A 16,629-nucleotide genomic window follows, 5' to 3' on the forward strand; every position below is an offset into this window, starting at 1 on the left:
CCGTGTCCGCGCTCGCCATCACGCTCACAATCAAGCGTCTCCATCACATCTGATCATTTACAATGTGAAGTGAACGAAAACACAATGTTGATGTGACGCAGAGGAAAAACTGGCGCATGAACAAAAAAAAAATGATAAAAATGTTCGTTAAACAAGAAATTATATTTAATCGCTTTATAACACTGACCTTTTTGCACGTGACCTTTTTCACACGTGATCTTTTCGCATAGGTTGCTTTCGTATTATGTTTTCTTGTTCTTTTGCCCAAAAGCCGCCGACACAGGGATTAGTCAAAAGAGTGACGTGAAAGTAGATACGGTCAACAGACATACATTTATTACTCAAGCATTCACGCATAAAATTCTATTAGGTGCGTACTATTTGATGTCTATGTTTTCACATTTTGCATTTGGCTTTCGACCATTTTTGATCGAACGCACACACACATACAAACACACTCAAAAAGCATATTAAAAGTTTGAAAATGCGCATAAAAACAAATGCACGTCTCTTTGTTAATGCGTGTGTTTTGTTATTCTGTTTGCCGAAGCTTGGCTATGATCTTTTGCTAACATAAAAGACAATCAAGTGCCAGGAAAGGAGCCATTTATAAATAATTTATATGTTTTAAAAGTTTTAAGAACTTAAGAAAACAGCATAAGTTATACGCTGGGGAGTAGCACTCATTCAACCATGCAAACTTATCACTCCCATTGAATGAATGACGAATGATACATACATTAGCATTAAAACCATACCGAATCAATTTACCAAATGAAAACTTTTGGTTGTTTTGTTTCTTGTGAGCGTTGTATGTGTACACGCTCAAATGGTTCCTCAAAATTTATCGAAATATCGAGCATAAAATGATGAATTTCAAAAGTGAAAAATGTGTGTATGTGTGTGAATGGATGGACAACGGCAACAATAAATAATCATATGTTTCTTTGAAGTGAAAACTTTTACTTTATACCAGTTTGATGAAACAACAAAAACCGATCAAAGTTATATTTTTTTTCATCTCATGTCTTGTTCTATTCGGTTCTTCGTCCATCTTGCGTACATATTTTGTGTGTATTTGAGCTACTTTTGAAAGAAATACACTAACAGCTACTTTATCTTACTTTGTAGAATAAATTAAGTTGTTGAAGGAAATTCCTAAGAGAAATCGATGTTTCGGTTCCGCCTCTTTATTTTCCAGTTCACATTGAAATCATTGTTAGTTGAACAATTAGGCCTCATGTCTCCGGGGATGACTTCAATTTACACTTTTTGAAATGTGAAACCCGCACTTGCACAACATCAAAGACATTGCTATTGCTTCGTAACACACGCCTAACATCGAAGGTCACATTGAAGAAGAAAGAAAAAAATACGCAAATTTTGTTTGTATTTCGAAATGGCACATTTCCGCAAACGAAAGAGAAATCATTCGCAAACATCATACGACATAAAATTTGGTAATTTTATATGCGCATAATATAATATTTTATTTATTTCCAGTACATTAACGGCAGAGAAAGAGACAAATAAAAATAAACAATAATCATCATTTCTATTTGTAAGAGAATTCGATTATTTTTTTTTATTCGCTGAATGCATGGTAACTTCTCTTTGAAAGGATCATGTTTTGACATTTCCCCCCCCCGATTCATTGCAAATCCCACCCGAATTTACCTATACGTATAAATTTTTATTAGATGATGATTATATATTTTTCGGTAGAATTCCTTTCATATATTTTTGATTTAAGTAGCTTCTGCGTGGCGCTGTTTTTCGGCGATGTTGACACCGAAACAGCTCTTTATAAATATGGAAATGGCATTTCCTTTAAGATGCCTGAACAATGTCGTTACAATTCAAATACACTTCGGTGTATTTTGGAGCTATAGGCTCATTGGGTCATGAGAGACACACCAAAGATACTTTTGAGTCTTTTTTCCTCTCTATCTCTCTCTCTCTCTCTCTCTCTCTCTCTCGTTTAGTTTTCGTACTGGGATTCTGTTTGTTCAACATACGCTCTCCATTTTGATGAAGATCGAAATATATGTAGAATAAGATGGAGATAGTAAGAGAGCACACAGCACATATTCAAACGCATGTAATCGTAAAAAAGTTTGACAGTCATTATTTTTACGACTATGATATTTACTTAATAGGTTTTAATGCATTACATGTCCGCTCAATATCCATAATACTAAGCACTTGAATGGTTTTTCATTTTGGGTGATGCACAGCGGATAGATGATATTCGCTGAGGTGTACTGACGTAAAAAGTTTATATAATATGTGATGTAGTCGAAACTCGTTCTCGCTGGAAAGTGTCAGGGATATAAAAACTTTTTCTACATATTCCATTAATGGAGGCCATAGTGCACGTAGAATAGTTTTCAATTAAATATTTTTGAATGTGACAGACATTGAATGAGATTGGTTCTATTCATTAAATATTTATGCCCATCCATGGACAAAGGAATCCATACCTTATCGATCGGTATGATAACATTTCGGACACCCACATTATACGCACCGTATTGTCATATGTGGTGCAACCATTGAAGAACCGACAATAATGCGTTCCTAATATATTCATTGTTATTCCATCCACACACACACACACACACACACACACACAAAATATGTATCCATTTTATTGCGACGCTGTTATTATTTAAATAATAATAATAATAATAAGATAGTAAAAGTAATTTTGAATTTGATTATCGAGATTGTGTTCCTGGCCATGATTGCGTAATTTTGAGCCGTGTGAATTCAGGACGACGTTATAATAATATGCGTTTTATCGTTTTATTTTCAAACATTTATGGATCCATTTTATTATGATGTGACGATAAAATGAATTGATATTGAAAGTCAACCGTTCACATATGCATGGCATGGTACGGTTGAACACTAAATGATACGTTGATGTCCCAATCACATCGATGAAGTTTGTTACAGCACACCCAAAAACATCGCTTTAATGGTAAACGGTAGAGGGTAGTATTCGGTTTTTGCGTTGTACGTTTCGATTCAATGTAAATGAACCAAATTACTTGTACGTGTGTCGTTTCGCGAGCTTAAGTAGGCTATCACACACATACATATATATATACATAAACGCACCGCATGTTTTTGTCTGAGTTACCTGCGCAGTCATACGTAAAAAATTCAACCGACGACAAAAAAAACAACGTCGTTATATCAGCAAAATAATTGAATTTTTGTAAAGGAGCATAAATCTAATCATATACACAGTAGAGAAAATGTAGCAAACAACACAAAACAGCATATGCACCGTCATGTAATTTTGTTTGCTCTTTTTTAATATTTGCTGTTGCAGCACATACGGTGCGTTTCTCATTACAAATTCCCATTGTTATGGTAGAAAAAGTCAAAGCGAAATAGAATCTGTAAATTTAATCTTCTTACTTGGAGATTCCTCCCTTTTAACAATTTAACATTTCTGCTTGTCATTATAATCAGATTGAATGTAAATCAGACACAATTTTTTTCTCAACCTTGACTTTGTATAATAACTTTGTCATTTTTGAGTCTGTTGAATAAGACAAAAGGAGCTGGCGGCTAAACAAAATGAAAAATTACAGAAGCAGTTGAATTAAGTTGAACTTGTTGAAAATTTTCAGCCAAAGCTGAACTCATGGCTGCCACACCACGAACATTTTTCGTCTCATTTTCTCTCGAAATTGCGCAATGAAAAAAATACAAAAATTAGATCCATTGCACACATAAACAATGACGCATTTCTTAGTGTACTAGCTAAAATGTGAACGAGAACATCGAGCGTACGGTACTTGAATGATAAAATGCGTTTATCACAGAATTCCCAATTGAGTAATTTATTGGCGCCATTCATACTGGATTTGCCGCCATCCCACGTAAATCATATACTTGATTTTCCGACTTCATGCATGTACGCGCTTTTCTCCCGCTCTCCCTCTCCCTCTTGTGTTTATTCCTTTGGTCTGTTTTGCTATGCAGTTTGGTGCAAAATTCATGTTCGCGCATCGCTTGTTCGGTCGGTAAATTTGGCCAAAAAATTTGTTATTTATGCGATCATTCGATAATTGTGGTCGGGTGAACTCGATTCGACACGGTACACACATGTTATTCGTGTTTTAGAAACATTTTCGAGGCCAGAATTTATGCGACCACCGCACCAATTGTTCACCCATTTCACAAGTCATTTTCAAATGTTGGCATGTGCAAGCTTTCCCACTAGCCTTGGGCTATGTTATTCAAAGCAGATCTGTATTTTATCGAAAAACCAAAATGTAACAAAAATATAAATGAACCAAAAAAAAAGTGTGCTAACGACGCGCAACAGGGGAAACACAAAAAATTAAAAACATCATATTTATTACGCTGTATACATGGGTCAAAATGATATCCAATTTGATAAAGAGCCACAAATTATGGCATCAGAAAATCTTCATCCATTTCCACTGAACACTCGAAACAATTAATATTTTGGTGGCTATAACAGAACCCACAATACACATATTTGCCTAACCAAATGTCAAAGTATAAAAGAATTCCGTGAAAGCGACATGTGCTCTTTGTTCATTTTGGTTTAGTCATGTGGTTTAGTATGCTGGCCAAAAGTACGATGCCAATATTAATTGCAGATATTCATGAAAAAGTTATCACAAATTTAATACAAAATGTGACCAGTTCACATTTAAATTATGTTTAAATGCAGTTCAAAATATTATGATTGTTGAAAGAAGTGAAAAAGTTTATGTGCATGACATTTTCGGTATAAAAAGGCACCTGTTAATTTTCCACCACGTTGAAGTTTTGATTGTTTTGAATTTTGTTTCAATGAAAACTAAACAATGTATGGAAAAGAGAGAAAGAAATAACATAGAGCACAAAATATTTTCCATTCTCGTACTAGAGAAATTGTACGAAAAACTGTGATTATTTTTGTATGCACTGCACGTGTTATGTATGGTGTTTTCTGCCAAACCGTACACACATAGCACGTGCAAGTTGTTCAATTGGTCATGTAGTCAAAATCATTCGTCGACAAAAATAAAACAATAAAAGAGAACGAAAGCAATTAATTAGAACAACAATAACGTACATCAAATGATTCTCCGTTTTTTTGGTGTGACATGTACATTTAGCACAGGTCTGTGATTGACTTGCGTGTGCATTCAAAGGAAAAGAACGGAGTTTCGAACACGTATTGAAATACATGACATTTCGAAAATGGGCATTTTTTCCTTTTTCGTATAGATATAATTTGAAGCGTTCAACGGACGAATAGTTCGGTCAATTTTTTTTATTTCTTTTTCTTTTTTTTCAACGCTATCCATTAATATTGATTAGTTCAACGGAAAACATGCGTATGCACAACAAGCCTGTGTGTGGTGCGATAGAGAGAAGAGAAAAAAAAACAGGATTTTCAGATGAATGTCCTCGGGGTTACAAATCGTTTTAATAAATAAGCATATTGTGACGTGCACGAAGGAAGCTTCCTTGGTTACGAGGCAAATATTAATTTCAAACAATTTCCGAATAACATCATGTCTGAAAATGATTGCGAAAATATTCGACGAGTTTTCGCCCGTGGATGTATTGAAGTGTTTTCATCTCGGTACCTTGAAACAGAGTCAACAAGAATAGAAAAAAAGAGTCTAAAGGCAACAGATTCCAATCAACATAGAAAATTGACAAAAACTGTCAGATTATTGAAATGTGTCGTGGCCAAAGTTACACCATTTTGCATAGTGTTTTTGATGAAAGCGGCATTTCTAGCAACACCATGTGATCATTTATAATTATTGTCGAATAAATCTTAACATTTTCTGTGGCTGTTATTAATTTACAGTCGATTGCAAAAGGAAATACAGCTACCAACAAGAACAAGCAACAACAACATTTTGTAACATAATAATTTAACGGTGGACGTGAAGTGTGAATAAATATATACATTAAAGCTAGTAGCAACTCGAAGAGACTCCAGCACGAAAATGGTAACCTATATTTTCAAATTAATTGTACAATCATCATACTGCAGCATTTTACTCATTTAACGCAAACACAAACGACCGACAAGCATATACGACAAACACCAACCGTATCTCCCCCTCTCTCTCTATCTCTTTCCTCATTTTGTAGACCCAAGAATGCAAAGCGTCTATGAAACGAAGTGGAAGAATACGAAGATAAAAAATGTACGATGAGAATAAGGCATGTGGATATTTCGAACCTGCTGTTCCACCGGGTTGCCAAATGGTGAGATGATACAATTTTTACATGTACACATAAATATATACACACACACAGCAACAGTGGGCCGATAAACTTCTTTGAAGGAATTAAAATATTACACATTATGTTTGGGTTTCACTTGGGCTGATGAACTGGGCGCGGATTTCTGCTCGAATAATTTACGACACATTAAAATGAAATGTGCTGCCAATTCTAAATTAATAGCATTTTGTGCAAATATATTATGTACATATTGGTCCCGAAAAGCACTCAGGTTCAACTTGATACTCTCTCACATGTGCTCCATTGAGCACGTACTCACTGTGTATCTTTTTTTATGCATTTAAAATGATATGGAGGTCCTTCTATGGTATAAAGTGGATTACAAGTATCTGGTGAACGTTTGCTCTTTTCATCTATTTCTTATCATGTTCTTTGAGCCTTTGTGAAGTTTTGTTGATTTTACCAAACAATCCCAACCGCCTGTTTTCGTTTTTTGATCAAATTCAGCATTATTTCATTCAAACCAACAACTTTTAACCAGTAATTTTTTTCCAATGTAATAATTATATATTCAAACAACAAAATAAACACCAACAAAAAATGAATGAAGGCCCCACTGTCTGGCTGTTACTGGGTTATGGGAAAATTTACTGTTTTCTCTCATTGAAGCGTGCATTGCGTGTGGTCGAATTGAATTGCTTTTGTTGTATATGTATACAATCACTATTTCATCTCGGCTGCATTTAAATAATTAAATGTGTTCTTTCAATCGTTGGTACATAAACAAAAAACATCGAAATGGATGGAAAAAATCAACCAAAATCTAACAAAATCACTATATTTTATGCTCGATAACGTTTTTCGCTCAAAATTAGCAATCTGTCTAAATTCTATTTTCATTGAATTGAATGTAATTGCAAATACAATAAAGACTATTGGGTAGATAATTTAATTGCATTGTCTGATACTTTGCTATTCTATTGCTTTGGCACTCATTTTTTTATCCGTTTTTCCTGTTTTTATTTCAGTAGCTTTGAATATTTTATTTGACTTTGCTTCACCAAACCAAATAACAGGTTTTTTTTAGTTTCTATTTGCGAAAAACTCATGTTGAAAAAAGCGGATTTTTTTTTCATGGAAAATAAAATTTGAAATTCAAGCGAGAGATGAAATAGGTAACAGAAATATATTGAATAAAATATTCTTCTACCTCGTGATGTGACTAACGTTTTTATTTGAATTTATCTTTCTGATTCAATAATATAACGCCTTATATGCTTGAAATAGTATCATCGCTTCAAAAATGTATGGTAATACCTAACTCTTGATTGCTATAAAAAATATAAAACTACTTAAATGACAGCCTAAAGGACAGTGACATTTTCCGTGTGAAGTGTGAGTTAAAGCTTAAAGCTTAGCCCATAATTTTAACATAATAATCGAAAATAGACGAAACATTTGGGCAATACAAAATAGTCCGATTTGACAAATGCCGAAGGTTATGTCTCATTGAAATGTACAATCGCTACAGGCCAGTTGTAATTCATATCGACGAATCCGTTGTCTGATTTGTCTTTTTCTATTTTTTTTTTAGTTTAAGCTTCTGATAATTGATAGAGAGTTATGTATAGCGTATTTTGGCCAGAGTTTGCTGGAATTTTATTTTTTGTTCCTCGGCTGTTTGTTCCGAGTCGTCGAAAGCCGATTTGCGAACACAACGGACTCCGACATATATATGGCAAAGGCTATAGATATAGAGAGTCGCGTGACAGACGACAAACGAATTGGTTGCGTGCAAAGGCGAAATATATTAAAATTGTTATCAGAGGCCTGTAGTTTTTCTATATTATTATGTGATAGGCACTCCGGATGCTTTCAGTGGTCGCCACATTAAAAGCAATACTGATAAAATGTTTATGTCTCCGCTATTCGACAAAGCGACATCGATACCAAATGACCGAAATATAAAACCAATTTTTTCCCGTTCGTTTTAGATTCATATCTTTTGATTCGGTGAAGACTTTGACGAAGCATTTTTTTTGTTTGAAAATTAATATCGATTTGTGCTGTTTTTATCGAATTTTCGGAAACAGAAAACAGAATGGTGAATAAAAAGTTCGTTTTATTTCGATAACATTTAATTTATTTGGTTTGAAAATTGACAGCTTCATGAAAAAAAAGACTACATGATTCGAGTAACTTGTTTATGCAAACAAACAGAGAGACGATAACGAATATTATACCAACCATCAATTTATCATTCAAGTCAAACCATTTTAGTTTTGTTTCCATAAAAATGGTAATAAATTTTTGTTGTTCACTGCCAAATTCCAATCACATATCTAATTTGCTCAATTTAAAATCAACTTCAATTAACGTTGATTCAAATCCAAAGTTACAAATAATTTAAAAAAAAGTAACATTGATTTCTCTGTGATCCAAATATTTTAATTAAATAAGCCAACAAAAAAAGTGAATAAAGTTTTCCAGATCGTATTGATTTGTGTGTGAGTGGGCAAAAGTTTTTAGTGAACGTGCACACACAGAAAAAAAACGAAATGATTTAACAGAAAATTAACCCTATTGTTGTGTGTCTTCCGGCAAACGGATGTAAGGTTTAAGAGAGTAGTCTGTATAAAACAATTGTGCAAAATGTGAAACAACAAGTGAATTGTACTAGTTTTTTTTTCGCAATTGTGGTGAATTCAAAATGAAGCCACGAGTAAGCACAAGTTGTACAATGTTTTTTCAAAAAAAAAAAAAAAAAAAAATGTCTGTGTCGAAAAGTTTTAGTCGAATGGATTCAAGCATTACAACTCTAACCAAATGGAACAGCAGTGCTTAACGAACCAGATAGAACACATACTCACAAAAACGCATATAAAGGGACATAGAGCGAAAATGAATTGAGTGAGCTAGAGATAGAAAAAAGTGTAGGCAAACCACAGTAGAACATAAAATGAAATTTTTCAAATACACTTTGAAGGCTAAAGTTTTTGTGTGGTTAACACAATCATCAACAAACTTCATCTATTAGGGTGGTCGTCCTGGTTTTCCATTTCAATTTCGAGCAAATGCGCTTGTTTAGATGCTTTTTGTCGCCTCTCGATCATACAAAACAGATAAAAATAATAGCACCAATGAGTTTGTTACCTGAAATGTACCGATTCTTTTATATACGGCGAAAATGTGTGTGTGTCAGATGAAGTGCTGTTTTCCACAAATTGTGGCCACATGACACTATAGCACTCACCGCTATGACTCAACTTTTTTTTGCAATGTTACGTAACGAAAAGTTCCATTCACCATTCGCTCTAACGAATTGAAAATGATTAAGTTTCGTAATTGAATTCATTAAAATAGATTTAGTGTTAATGAATATGTGCGGCTTTCATTGTACTAGATTCTGCGACACATTGTCGGTATTGTGCATTACTATTTATATTGGTTTTGGTCCAAATTCCATCAGGTGCACCCGGGAAAAACTTTTAAATTCATTTCGAATTAATGGCTTATTTTTTGTGTGAACAACATGCGAAATAAAATGCAAAGGAAATAAAACCTTGTAGCGAAAATACGAGAAGAAAATTGTTGTTCTTAAAAAGAAAATCTAAACATAGAAACAAAGGCTCTTAAGCGATTTTCTGATAATACTACTTGTTCAAATTCAACCTTAATTCCAGAGACCGAGATTCTGTTATTTTATGTTGATCATTTGCTCAGAACATGAAACCACTCCTCGCTATGTAAGTGTTACTGTGATCACCAGACAACAACTGTATTTCTTAATCACCTGGATTCTCCGAACTAACCAAAATACGTTAGCAAAGCAGACATTTAAGGGCGGCCAATGGGAAAAAATCGAGAGGTTTAAGCAAAAATATCAATTTTATCTAGTGTACAAAAAAAGGTTTTTGATTTGACTGGGGAAAAATTCGACTTCTAAAAACCAGCTCGAAAATCCCTAGCAAATCGGAAAAATTTCTCCCTTTCAAAAAAAAGGTGACCTAAAAAAGGTCTTCAATTTTAAAATCAAAACAAAAGAAAAAAAAAATTAAAAGAATTTTTTGGATTAAATATGAAATTGTTATCGGTTATACGAAGTAATATTAAATTGAAAATTATTCTCATTCCATGGACTCCATTTTTCTAGGAATTCCATAAGTTTTGCTTCAACCCTTAATAAAAAATACTTGTTAAAGTCTTTAAACAAAAATCGAGCTACATTTCAGATTATGAGCTTGGTTAATGCATTCTTAGAATTAGCTTAAATCCTAATCCTATTGCGTCCAGCAAGAAGAATAAGTAAAAATAGCAAGAATCTAGCCAATGAAATTATTTCCAAAACTGAATTAACGAGAATCTTCTTAGCAAGAAAAATCATCTTTTTACTGTTTCATGATTCCATTGACAACCATTCGTTACCTAGTTACGGTGTCAATGTTGAAAGGTTTTCGAGAATCATCAATGTTCGATCGTTCTGTAAGAACGGTAAATTCCGTGCGAGGTATGGTTTTTCGTTGAAAAATAATCCGAAAGTTCTTTGTCGTTTTTATTATTAAATGCTCAGTGCATTTGTGGTGATGGACTAAACCAATTCCATTCGAAAATTGGATAATAAAAGAGTGAATTTACTGCAAGTTGGTTTTCTTCGACCGCCGAAAAACGATGCCACAAATCATTCCAGATATGCGTTCTTATATACGCTTAAATTGGACCAACAATGCCAGTCGCTAAATGGATGCGAAAGAATAAAAACCGAACTCGGGCCATGAATTACTTAACTTTTGAGAAAATTAAACGATTTTACGATGATTTAGCCGCTAATAAAATGCTATAATTTATGAAGTGCATGTGGCGTTTTACGTACACACACACACTCCGAAACAGATAGAAAGAAAAAAAACGCATTGATTCGAATTCCAATTTTGCAAAGCGCACAATACTAAACGTCTATTCATTTCTTACCAATTGTCGCATAATCTAACCGTATATTAAATGGACAAAAATAAACTAAAAGTCGAAACTTCGTTTCTTTTTTATATCTTTCTCGCTGTGTGTATATCGCAGACCAATTCCAATTTGTGTCTATTTCGGCATTAGCACTTGCCACTGCTGCGATGCGATATTGCTGTTGAAATTGGTGTATGTGTTTCGAGAAAACTTTACCCCATAAATATGAATGGAATGTTTCTACATTACGAGGAATGTGTATGCTTTTGTTTCTACTTACCCGCAGCCAGTAGTAGCACCAAATGTATATAAAACGCTCCAATGTAATAATCCATATCCATTATATAATTGCACTGTGTGTGTTGGGAAATATTCTTGGTTTGCTTCTTTTTACGTTTGAAGCAAAGAAAAAATGTTGACGCTGTTTCGACGTATAACGTTGATTGTTGAGAGAAATATTCTGACAGTGATATTATTTCAGTTTGTTATTTCACTAAATGTCTATGTATTTTCAAGTCAGTTATGTTTTCTTTTACTTTTGCTAATATAGTCAATTCACATGTATTTAGCTTAATATAAAATGACAGTTACAGGCCACATTTAGATTGTGCATTATCATACTTTCATAAAAATCTATGCATACATATATATTGGATTGTTTTCCAAAGCGTTAAATATTCCTACTCCATCGATATTTAGACGTTCAACATTCAGAATGAATTAATCTCAAAATGATAAAAATAAAGTTTCTGTTTGGTACCGCCTCTCAGCGATAGAATTTCACTTTTGCCGTGGTCTGAATTATTCACCGTATTGTGCTAGAGTTGTAATTGTCTCTCTACTGAATATTGGCGTTTGGTTGTTCCACAAAAGTTTTTGAGCTATCGTTTTTCGATGGATTGACTTACAATGACTTTGCTCGTTTTTGTGTGCACCTATTTGGTGTGTCGACAAACGATCTTTTTCACGTCTTTTTTTCTCTCCCTGTTTCGAAAGGGAGAGATGGGCTTATTTTTGCCTTAACAGTAACTAGTAATTTAACAAAGCGTTCAAAATGTCGTTTTCCTGTCGACAGAATCGGCGCATGAGCCCTTCATAAAAAATTCGGTGTTAATGATATAAATCGGCATTGCGCTAAAAAAATGGCCACAACTATTTTCGTAATGAACACATTTTCACCCTCGAAACAAAAAAAATGGAATTTTTTTTCACGGAAATGATGAAAATTGGTTTCCGTTTGCTACACGTTTTCAGTTGGCCTGAAAAATATCGAAGCCTATTGAGCAATCAAATCAATATTTATAAATGTATTTGAAAGACTGTATTAAAATCGACAAATCATAAATAAAGTCATTGAATATTGAAATTTTTTTTATGTTGAATGCACACGCGATAAATCGCACGTTTTTATCGGTATTACTTTATTTAAATTCCTCTTCTTTTTCGAATCTCTTTTTATCCTTAATTCAGTTATTATTCAACGAGTTCCATAGAATTTTCGGCGTAACAAATCCAATTCTTTCTACAATTAAAATGCAATTAATTGCAGTCGTATCCGCAAATCGATATTTTTGCGCACATACACATTCAATGTGTTCTTACGTTTAGTGTTGTCAGTTGCCGTGCAATTATATTTTGATTACGAACACACTCGACTCACAATAATAATTCTTCTTTTTTTGTTATGCTTGTCTTTTGAATGCATAAATTTCCACCGGAATTTGTTCGTCTTATTTATTTTCGTATGGATTTAATCGACAATGTGTCAGGCTTTCCATTCAAAATGTCACGTTATCGATTATACGCGTTGCTCTTGTGCAAATGAATTGACAATGAAGCTATTCATATAATTTCTGTAATGTTCGATGCAATCGATTCTTTGATCTGTCGCCGTAACGCAATTCTTTGTTATTTTATGTCCCAACCAGTGATAATAAATAACCATTGTTGTTTTTATCATCAATGCGAGAACTAAAAAAAGATCGCATGAATGGATTAAATCACTCGCACACACATTACGAAATGGATGGGAAAAAAATCACTCACTTTTGTTCGTATGCAGTTTTTATTCGGCGTTGATTTTTTGTTATTTGTTTTTGCGCCAATGTCAGTTATTTCATAAAATCGTTGAACGAATATTTTTCTATACAGTTCCTCTTTTTTTTATTTGTATCATTCACAATTTTGTCATTTGGTTCGAATTTGGAGCTGGCTTTTTGCCCGCTGTCTTGTCGAAAAAATTTAACAGCTGCAAAAACCGAAAATTATGCGAAATAACAAATGTTCAGCTGAATCGTGGTTTTGCCAACGTTGTCAGTTCGTACCTTTTTTTTTGTTTCGTCGTTGATTCGCTTCGGATTCGTTAATATATCTTTAATCAGAATTTGTTTTTTTTTTTAATGCGACAATTTCACTGAAGCACCAATTTTAGTGTTTTTTTGTTTGAACACTTTTCTTCTCGAAATTAGTTGTGAATATTTAACACAATAGTAATGAAGATAAAAAGTTCCTCTGCCACGTTGAATGAAGCGATTGTTTATTGGTTTCAGTTGATATTTAGCACGTATTTCAAAAGGAAAAAGTGCCTACGATAGACACGTTAAATCGCTTGATCTATTGAAACTGTGTTAGCCTTTTGTCTATGGTCGAGATGGGCTTTTCGCACAATAGTGTGTGCATTCTATTCACCTGTTATCTGATGGGGTTTGCTGCCCGGCTTTCCGTTTCAGCGTTGTGGTTTCAATTTAATGGGCCACTGTATGGCCACTGTTTTGTTGACTGTTTACCAATGCACGCAGTAAATAATTACTTATTTGGTGGTTGATAACAACCCGATTTGCTTATACTACGCACTAATTTTCTTTTGGAGGTGTCAACAAATGTTTATTCAATTGCCACGCACCACATAAGACCGTTGAAAATGTCTAACAATTCAGGACGAAGCTACCACAGTTCAAATAAAACTTACCCAAGCACACAATATGTGAATGGTTAGTTGAGCATTAATTTCACAAAATTTCTGTTAATTCGAAGTGCAAATACATCAACGAAACTAAATCAATTGCACTACATCAATTGGTTTGTTTTACAATATTTATGTATCGGTTCAATTATGTATGAATTGTTTCAGTCTAACGACAGGGCCGATTGTGCGAATGACAATAATTAATGATCGACTATCGTGCAATACGCATTGGTAATCACATGCGGAACGCTACAAAACATCACGCAGAGTTTAATAGCCACAAAATACACATACACTTGCACCGGTTCAATGACGTGCGTTGGCTGTAGACGGCTTCAATTTTAATATTGCTTGGACAATTCAAATGACCAAAAAAATCAAGTCTCGACAGAGAGACACAAATCACAAAGCAATAAATTTAGTTTCGCTTGATGCACGGCAATCGATGCAAAATCACACGGGAATCCGGCGCCACAATAGTTTGCTCAAATAAAAATGAGAGCACAGTCAACGAATAAAATCGTCGCGACGTCAATATAATTTAGTAAAACCGAGAAAAATAAGCGCAATAAACTGAATTACGTTTCACTCGTCAAAATGTGATTTACACGTGTAAAAGTTTTCATTAGATTTAACCGTATATTATGTCCAATAATGATCACATAAATGCGAGAAAATCCATTTAATTTTGTCTATTATACTCAATTAACTGACCAACATTTGACTTCGCAGCAAACTTTTCCAATAGATTCGATTACTTCACTGGTGTCCTTTTTCACACACGCGCACACACGCACACAAACTGCTCTCAAATTTTCAACGGTCAAACTTTATCAATTTATGATTCGCTTCGTCTGTTGTGTGTATTAAGTGCTTTTAATATTTTCGTTTGTTGAACACATTATTACGAGTTATTCAAACTTTCAAAAAGTATATTCAATGAAACGGATATCGTGCTCAATTTCCGAATTTGTGTTTCCATTTTATGGTTTTTCGTTCGATATATGATTTTTTTTCCTTCTGTCTTAATTTTTGATGTATTTTCTTGATTTATAACTTTAATCTCAGCACATTGTTCATATTTCCGTCGATTAACTCTCACTGCGTGCGCTACCTTTAACAAAAACAATAATAACACAAGCTAACATCATCACCGTTATTATTCACATTAACTTTGTCAACGAATTTTCAAATGTAATACATACGCGTATACGGGTATTAATGTTACACAATGTCCACAACAAAATACCAATTATTTACCACTCGTGGTGAATATGATTTTACTTTAATTCGGCCATTTTACGTGACATGCAAAACCTCGATTATATAGCACAATTGACAACAATGATGTGTATTTTTAGTTGAGCGCGATCGTTTATTTCTTGAATGCGATATTAAAGTAGTTGCAATTAAAGATTCAAACTGCTACCATATAGTCAGTAATGTTGATTACCTAATGCGCTAATTGTATTGATGTTGTCAGCTTGCTCAATAATACTTTGATCTCTAATCTAACAGGTGTACAGCACTCGATAACAATTTATTCGGATTTCAACACAGTTTTTGTTTCGTTCGGTTTTTGTTTTTTTCACACAATTTGTCCGAGCATCGATTGTGCCATTAAAATCGGATTGAACAATTATTATTTCGATTTTGTCGTATTTATTGAAATATCCGCAACGGGATTAAACTCAATAAATTCGGAACGTGTTTTTTGTTTGCTGGATTGTTTCAACTGAATTTAAAAATCGAATACAATTTTATCCTTTACAAAACAACCGATTTCCGTTTGTTTTCACACAAACTAATTCGCTTTCCTATTCGGTTGTCAAAATGATTTTACTTGTAATAGCGTAAAACTACACAATCGAATTTCAAATCGCTGCGCACATCAGCTATGTGTTTACTCCTTGACAGTCTCCGTACAACTGACGAAACGATAGCATGTGAATATTTTTGCAATAGAGTCAAAGTTACAAGCATAACGAACCAGTTGATGCGGCTGGAAAACATTTTTTTATGCGGCACCATCGAATGCCCTGATGTTTGTCAGAGTAAAAATACATACCGTGTTCGTACGGTATCGGCTTTTGTCGGCAAGATGTTAAATTATTTTGATTTTTGCTAGCACAACATTCATAAAGCTACTTCAAAGGGGGTTCTTTAAGTGAATGTGGAGAAACAATGCAAGGAAAAGTGCTTGAAAATGCGAGCTCTTCAAAATATTTCCCCTCATTCAGTCTCAGCCAAGTAAGCCGTCGAAGAAGTGGATGGAATATATTGGAAAGCTCTGGTCGTTCACCCCTTAATTTCAGAGGAGAAACATGAGATATGTATGTACAGTTGAACACACCATGCAATATGTGTGTCGGCAATTACAATAAGTTTGTGCGAGAAAAAAGAGGCAGGTCAGTTTTGGTCATCAATATATGGAAATAAAGCATCTATCTAATTCGATTAAAATG

General features: G+C 34.0%; 1 protein-coding gene across 1 annotated transcript in view; it reads right to left on the reverse strand.

The window, feature by feature from the left end:
• LOC116339666 overlaps positions 1-16,079 on the reverse strand; it is a 127,396-nt gene extending 111,317 nt beyond the window's left edge. Inside the window, exon 1 of the mRNA XM_031765683.1 lies at positions 11,480-16,079. Within this exon, the coding sequence (XP_031621543.1) occupies positions 11,480-11,540 (61 nt within the window). The 5' untranslated portion in view covers positions 11,541-16,079. The remainder of the gene's footprint in view (positions 1-11,479) is intronic.
• Positions 16,080-16,629: the final 550 nt, after the last annotated feature.

The sequence above is a fragment of the Contarinia nasturtii genome, unplaced genomic scaffold (assembly GCF_009176525.2).
Source record: "Contarinia nasturtii isolate CC-2019 unplaced genomic scaffold, AAFC_CNas_1.1 Cnas_scaffold_533, whole genome shotgun sequence".
Classification (NCBI taxonomy): domain Eukaryota; kingdom Metazoa; phylum Arthropoda; class Insecta; order Diptera; family Cecidomyiidae; genus Contarinia; species Contarinia nasturtii.